Raw genomic sequence first — 7,741 nt, 5'->3', positions numbered from 1 at the left:
GTAATAAGGGGGTGGGTACCCGGGTAATAAATAAATGTGGACTCGTCCCAGCCCTAATACATATACTGTTACCAAAGAATCGAACTATTTACCAAAATATGCAAACTATCAATCAGGAAATAAATTTATGTTATTGATGCTGACATTATCTGAATGCAGTGAGCGTCATCAATGAAATAACTTTGGGGTGTTAGAAGAAGTTTGAAGTCAATTTTTGCTCTGACCGGCAGCCAGTGGAGTTCTTTGACGACAGGTGTGATATGGGAGGTTTTGGACGATCTGCTGATATTGCGTGCTGCTGTATTTTAGATGTTTTGTAATTTGGAGAGATCTTTTTACTAATGCCAGATAGAAGAAGCCATCACTATAGTAACTGGACAAGGACTCGTGCTGCATCAGTTGAGACCAGTTTCCTGGTGCCGCCAATGGCACGAAGATGGTATAGTACGTTGTCCGACTAAGTTGCCCCATGCTTCTTCCATGCTAAGCTGCGAATCAATATGGACTCCTAGGTCTTTAACGTGAGCTGACATTTTAATCTGTGCGTCTCCAGTAGTGATAGTATTGTCATCAGACTGGCTGAGGTGGTGTTTTCTGCCAACTACCATGACTTCAATCCAATTCTTGATAGATTTTGCACAGTGTGTACTATATTGAAATGACTCATGTTGACTGCTTTGTCAAAAGACCCGCGAAGATCCGGGGTAGAATAGGTCGTCAGCAACCCATGCTTGTCGTTAAAAGGCGGCTGTGCTTGTCGTACGAGGCGACTAACCGGATCGGGTGGTCAGGCTCACTGACTTGGTTGATGCATGTCAGTATCCCAATTGCAAGGATCGATGCTCGTGACATCAATCATTGGATCGTCTTGTCCAGACTTGATTATTTACAGACCGCCGAGTGCGGCGTTAAACAACAAACAGACAAAAGTCTCCATTAGATGAGTGTCATCGGCAAATGTATGATGAGTGTGTCCTACTTGTCAGTGATGTCTGCCATACATGTGGTATGAATTATGAACAACACTGGTCCCAAGACTGATCCTTAAGGAACACCACAATGTAGGTTGGAGCTGCAGGGTTGCGTACCATGAATGACTGACAATCAATAGTAGCACGTGCAGAGGAGGGTTCTAGCACAACCGGAGACGCCATCGTGCCTTCTATAATCTGAAATGTCCTGAAGAATCATGCACTTGTTCAGAGTGATTTAATAGGCAAACCTCAGGAAGTTTATGCAGCTTCATCCAGCTTCCGATTACAGGAAGTTAAGGGTGTCATATTGAAAGCCCTTGGGTTAGTTCCTTAGGCCTATCGGTAAAAGTGTAGCAACTGTAGCAAGCATGAAGGACAAACTTATGATGTGTTTGCCAGAACCAAGGTTGTGATTTGTGATAGATGGTGTTGCTCATAATAGATAAACTAGGACTATGAGAAGCTGAAACAACTTGCCTGAGGACAAGATATAGGGATGAAAAACGTCTTTGTTACAATATGGAGCAACGTTGTTTCCGCGTAGGTTCTAACAGTTATCAAGCAAGTGATGTACAGAGTATGCTTGTCAACTATACTCTGTACATCCTTTGCTTGATAAGGGTGTCAGACCCAAAGCGTTGCTCCATGTTGTAATAGAGAAGTTGTTCATCCATAAAACTTATCCTTACTTTATATTCAGAATTTCTCAGGTACAGTTTTTTTTGTGTGGAGAATATCAAATACCTTGGTAGAGGAAGGTTAGGTCTTCAGTCAGTTACATGCTACAGGGAGTAGTTCTCTATGGTCAAATGTTAGTGGTTTTTACTTTACAGGTTGTGGATCTTCTCAGTCATCATTCAGATGTCACGTGGCAAGTTGTTCTCCTCAGGGACCCATACTACTATATCGCAGGACCTGTTTGTTCACACTGTAAGACAAGAGGCCCATAGATACTTGCACACATGAAATTTGACTGAAAAAAATGGGCAGCCATCAAGAATGCTAGTATCTCATGCGCGACAGGGGCGGTCGGGTAGCCAAGTGGTTAACGCGTTCGCCCGTCACGCTGAAGACCCGGGTTCGATTCCCGACAAGGGTACAATATGTGAAACCAATTTCTGATGTCCCCCGCCTTGCTATTGCTGGAATATTGCTAAAAGCGGCGTAAAACCATACTCACTCGCTCACTCACTCACTCACTCATGCACGCCACCCTGCTCGCAGTCGGGATATCAATCTATCTTCGTAAATTCCCCATATTCTACCAGACGACGATATTTACACTAGTCGAGCTCAGCCTGCAATGACGGACTTTACCGAGGTGTGACGGAATCGCCTCTGGGACGTCATAATGGCAACGCCGCCATTGCTTTCGTAGCAACCAGATTCACATTTGGTCAAGTCTGATAGCTCTGCCAAAGTGTCTTTATCCTACTTTTACAAGCATGAACGAGATTCACCTTCCAGAGTTTCATTATCTTCAGACCGAGGGGGAACTGTAAGTAGCTTTCTTTGTTTCTGTATTGCACGTAGCGTGATTGAATCTCCAAATTAAATGTAACGGACGTTCTCGTTGCTAGGACGCCATATTGGACCCTGATTTCACAGGGTATACCAAATGCATATACAATTTTCAGAGATCCCTCAACCTAAATTGCCCCATCCCGTTCCCGTTTTCAGACGGTATTAAGGATATTGGAAATCTCCGACAATATCGTAGTGTGGCACGAGGTCGTAAAATACATTTTCGCGCAAAAACATGCTAGCCTAATCTCGAAGACAACAATTCGCGTTGCTGTAAATTTCCCCTGCTTTTTGCCAGTTTACATAGAGTTGTTACGGTCTGTTTACAGCATCAACCCTTCTCGTTTCTGGTTCGAACTTATCAATTCCCGGATCGACATCAATCATTCGTACGCCGAGAGGCTGATCAGCTGGTGTGAAGATTGCAAAAGCAAGCTTGACACTGTCAGTCAAGACGGTAAGCATCCGATTACTTATTTATGTTGCTTCGAGCTTTCATTTTGGTCTGTTATCGGCTTTGTTTAATGTCTGTGTCGCTTTGTTGTAAAACTTGCGTTTTCGGTTTTCAGCCTGTTCCGAGAGTTATGAGGTTCGTCATCTTCTGGACTGCTACCTGAAATCGTCCGAACAAGAGGCTAACCATATTCTCACCGTGTCACGTGATCTGACCGGCCCAGACGGATCCATCCGATCTCTAAAAAAGTAAGAAAACTCCTGTGTGACTGCTGACTGTCTGTTTTGAGTGAATGATTTAGAAAATGGACAGTATGGTATTCATGTTGCTGGTCTTTTCAGATTGACGTCTACTAACAGGAGAGGTGTGTCGTCTGAGCACAAGGACCTGAGCCGGGAACTTCTGTCCCTGACTGAGAGACACCTGGTGTGCCTCAAACATCTCCAGGACGTGAAGGAGGTGAGTTGTTCTGGCAAAAGCCATTAGGATGAAGCGTTAATCGTAATTTGTTTTGTATTCTTAAAGGGCAAGTTCACACGGAAATGAACCTAATTTTCTTGTACTTTTTCCACAATAAAAGTGTTAACCTAGAAGTGTCATAGACAAAAATATAAAAAATATCACAATTAATTAACATATGTTTTGCATTAAAACGATTTATATTTTTCACATTTACCAAGTGTTCTATTTCCATAACAAAAACACCATGGCTTATCCCCCCTTGCAATATGACGTCATTGGTGCCAATTGATAAACATTATGACGTCATCATGCTTTGTTAGAGCCGCTTCACGTGGTGTAGGTACAGGTGTGTGATTCTAGCGTCTCAGATGCCAGCCAGCATAGTGTTATGCTGAGTCACCACTGCGCCGGAATGTGTCGTAGGCCATGTTGTTTTACCGAAAACTTGTACTTGATATCTTTTGCGTTCAGAATAGACAGGGACCCAGTTGAATTGTCACCAATTACGTCATAATCTAAGGGGGATAACTCAGGCCTGTTTAGCTCGAAAAACGAAGGCCTCATAACGGCATATCATTTTCACACTATTGTGAGCTTCCTACTTTCACTGTGAAAAAAATGAGTGTATATTTTCAAACACAGATACTAACTAATTCTAAAATTGCGTTTTGTTTAGAAAAAGAAAGAAAGTGATTTTTGCGGGTACACTTCCCCTTTAATGCTACTATACACACACGTATGTTTATTGAAGTAGAATACGACAAGTTGGATGTTTTCTCATTCTTGGCAGAACGGAATAATGGTCATGGCTGCCTCTCGCAATTATGAACGGAGAATAACCGTGCTGAAGGCTGTGCTGGAGAAGGTGGGGAAGAAGTCTAAGAAGTCCATATTGGAGAAGAAGGTCCGGACTCTGGAGTCAAAGCTGGGGAAACACAACCGGAAAGAGCTGACTCACAAGGTCCATTACCAGCGCCTGTTGCAAGAGGAAAGTGAGCTTGTGAACAAGCTGAGAAAGGTGTGCATTGAAAAATAGTGGAGCTTACTTCTGAGTCTTCAGCCTTTCCTACTCATTTCTTTGTATGGTTCCTCTGTTTCAACATTCTTTATCTCGTTTAACCTTCTTTCTCTATGTGACTTAAGTCCCCTTTCACTGACACAAACAAACCTGTACATGCACAATGTCAGGCAAAACAAATGTCCACTCTTGTGCATGTCTGTCTCTTGATATCTTGTCTTCATCTATTTTGTGCATGTGTCTCTATCTGTCAACCTCCTATTACTTTTTGTTTTGTCTTCTATCATTTCTCTATCTATTCCCTGTTTTGTTTATCCCCCCTATCCGCCCACCCAGACCTCTGACCATGCATGTCAAGAAGCATGTGCCCTGCAGAAGAGTCAGTTGGAGTCCTTGGTCTCCAGTCTCAGAGACTTTGTTGTCAAGACGTGCTCGTCTGACAACGATGACAGGTACAGCAGCAGCACTGGCTTAACTGTGTCACGGTATATTGTTCTGAAGTTTTGATGCTCTCTCTATCTCTTCTCGCGTTTATAAGAGAGCTACTGTCGTTGCATCAGTGTGTTATACGCAGTTCTACCATTTCTGATTTGATTTTATGTTAATCTTAAGATTGGCTGTATTCCCTTTGCAAAGCCTTGTTAGCTATCCTCTGGTTTGTTTGTATACTAGTATATGATGGGACTTTCTGTTGCTGCAGGACCAGCTTCCTAAAAAACACGATTGATAACATAGCTGTCAATGACATCGTCAATGCCACCTGCGATCTGACCTCCAAGAAGTACGTCTTCCCAGATGTTCAGGCCTGGCATCGGAAATTTGGCTTCTTGGAGAAAATTCCAACCTCGTTCATCCGAGCATCTGATGTGTCCATTAGACGTGACCTGAAGAAAGGCCTGACTGAGGAGAACCGCCTGGCACAAGAAGTCATGTCAGCCATAGGCCAGCCAGTTCACAGTCGTAGATGCTGGATCTCCAAGTCTAGGACCAAGAATGGGGATGACGGTGACATCAACAACAACGAGACTGTCGCTGGCACCTCCCATGGTAAATAGAGCCTTACGTTATATATTTTCTCTCTTTGTGATAACACTTTGTGTTGCCCAAACTGTCGCTTGTGCCAACAATGGGGTTGGGTTCAATTAATAGGGTGTATTGGAAAATGTAGACCTTCATCAAATGCCCGTGTCTCTCTTCAGCTGCAGTGGAGGACGACGTCAAGTACACGGAGGACGTGTATGTGCGAGTTGTCCGCCCCTTCAAGCCCACCCACCCTGAGCACCTCCAGTTGAGTCTAGGTGAGTGGTCCCACCCAGCAGTGTCTGCAACACTCATGTGTCGGATGTAGGAGCGCCCAGTTAGTGTGCATGATATTTGTATTTTTGTATATTTGTGTGGTTCTCTTGGGTTATAGTGTTACTTTCCTTTCTTGCAGGCATGCGCATCAAGCAAAAGTTCCCCGTGGATGTGAGGGGCATGTCATTTGGGTGGTGCCGGTGTGGGCTTGTCGGCCAAAACAAACAGTATGGCTTCTACCCTGCTGACCATGTGATTCTGGAGACATAGACTATTTGTTTCCTCTGCTTTAAACCATAATCCATTTTGACTGTATATATTGTAAAACTTTTTTTTATGTAAATACATATTGATAACAGTGTACACATTTTGTCTACTTCGTTATTTTGTTCTTTCCTTGGGTCTGACAAAGACAAGGAGGGAAAATCAGGACTGTAGAGGCAGGCTGAGAATATCCATCTGGGATTAAGAGTGGGACTCAGACCACAGTTACACCAGCACCCCCACCGCTAAGTTTGACCATGAACCGGAAGGAAATCGAAAATGAGATAATATAGTGCCATGTTTTAATGGGCTGTTCAGTCTGTGCCAATGTTTTTAGAGTGACTTGGAATAGCTTAAATGAAAGATTAGACATTTTTGTTTGTTGCAAATCTTTCTTTAGCCACACTCTGTGCAGGGTAATGATTCCAGCTTCCCATGACTTGACCCCAAGTTGAAGGCCGCTATGTGTTTCGGCTTGAAACATCCGGTGAGCATTGTTGACAGTGGTTACTGCCAAATCTCGCTGGTGGAGTGAGTGACAAGTGGCAGGTTGGTCAGCATGCAACAGGAGAACCGCTTACAACCGATATTAATTATTGTGGGCTGTCATGTCACTGTAGATAGCAAAGAAGGAAAATATTTGTGGTCTGAGGCCAGTGTTCAACTTCATTTGATCTTGGGGGTCATAGCTGAAAACACAAGGAAGCGGTCGTAAAATGCATGTGGCCGTAGGGGTCGGGTGCATAACATAAGGCCGGGTCAAGAAGGTCGGACTGGTTGATGCACCTTTTAAGTTGTTCCACTTGTCAGTGAAGGTGGGCTGTCGCGGGCAGACCTGGGTCCACTTAGGTCACCCCTGAGTGCAGGGAGGGACAGTGCAGAGCAGTGATGGGGCTCATCTTCTTCAATAAAGGGACTATTTCAGTAGCCGACAGTACGAGGCTTGCCGGCCACGTCGATCACTCGCAAGGTTCTGAATAAAACGAGTGACCTTAAGTTGGAAAACAGCAGAGGATACCACCAAGCAGAAAGTACATGCGACTGTTAGTTCCCTTCACAGAAACCTTCCTTGTGTTTTTTTTCTTAACTTCCCAGTGTCCGCGACCATATCGTCTTTACATTTGCTTCTGATTCAATGAGGCTGACAAATTATCGTACTAAAGAAATTGAGAAAACATTACTGTGCAGAAATGGCAAATCCAAAACCATCTTGAAGTGGGACTTTTAATGTCTCGCTTCTCCCACAGAAAGGATATGTGGGTAATCACATACTTTACCTAATTACTTAGACTATGTCTTCCAGTGGCCAGAATGTGCTCGGATCTGAGCAGAGATTGTGGAAATTGAAGTTACAAAATGACATTCCATTAACAGGCTCAGTGCTGGTCCTTATGCAGAGAGGGCTGGGGATGGCTTATCTTGAAGACATATTATATATATAGACGGAGATCAAATTACCAAGCAAAACCCACTGTGTAACAAAGTAGTTCCAGAGAAGAAGTCATTTAAAGCAATAACACCAAAGTAATTCTATTTGGACCCGCACCTCAGGGGGTCAGGCCCACCATTCGTACAATTTCGAATCCCCACCACCTAGGGATGCTTCCAGTCAAATTTAGTTAATTTCCAATTCGCGGTTAGGAAGAAGAATTCATATGAAAAAATTGTTTACGGACGCCACGGTATGGCATAAGCTCACCATGGTCCTTGAGACCGGTGAGCTAAAAAAGGGACTTTTGTTAAGTCCAT

General features: G+C 43.7%; 1 protein-coding gene across 1 annotated transcript; it reads left to right on the top strand.

The window, feature by feature from the left end:
• The first annotated feature begins 2,112 nt into the window (after window positions 1-2,112).
• Window positions 2,113-6,091, top strand: LOC124138929. The gene is made up of 9 exons (XM_046505837.2): window positions 2,113-2,472; window positions 2,828-2,955; window positions 3,068-3,200; window positions 3,294-3,411; window positions 4,205-4,432; window positions 4,769-4,884; window positions 5,133-5,479; window positions 5,632-5,730; window positions 5,868-6,091. The coding sequence occupies exons 1-9, from the start codon at window positions 2,420-2,422 to the stop codon at window positions 5,996-5,998; spliced, it is 1,353 nt and encodes a 450-aa protein (XP_046361793.2). The 5' UTR covers window positions 2,113-2,419; the 3' UTR covers window positions 5,999-6,091.
• The last annotated feature ends 1,650 nt before the right edge of the window (window positions 6,092-7,741 follow it).

This window comes from Haliotis rufescens, unplaced genomic scaffold (assembly GCF_023055435.1).
Source record: "Haliotis rufescens isolate VD_foot unplaced genomic scaffold, xgHalRufe1.0.p SCAF_19, whole genome shotgun sequence".
NCBI classification, from domain to species: Eukaryota; Metazoa; Mollusca; class Gastropoda; order Lepetellida; family Haliotidae; genus Haliotis; species Haliotis rufescens.
The sequence above is the reverse complement of the archived record's forward strand: the minus strand, read 5'-3'. Positions and strand labels throughout refer to the sequence as shown.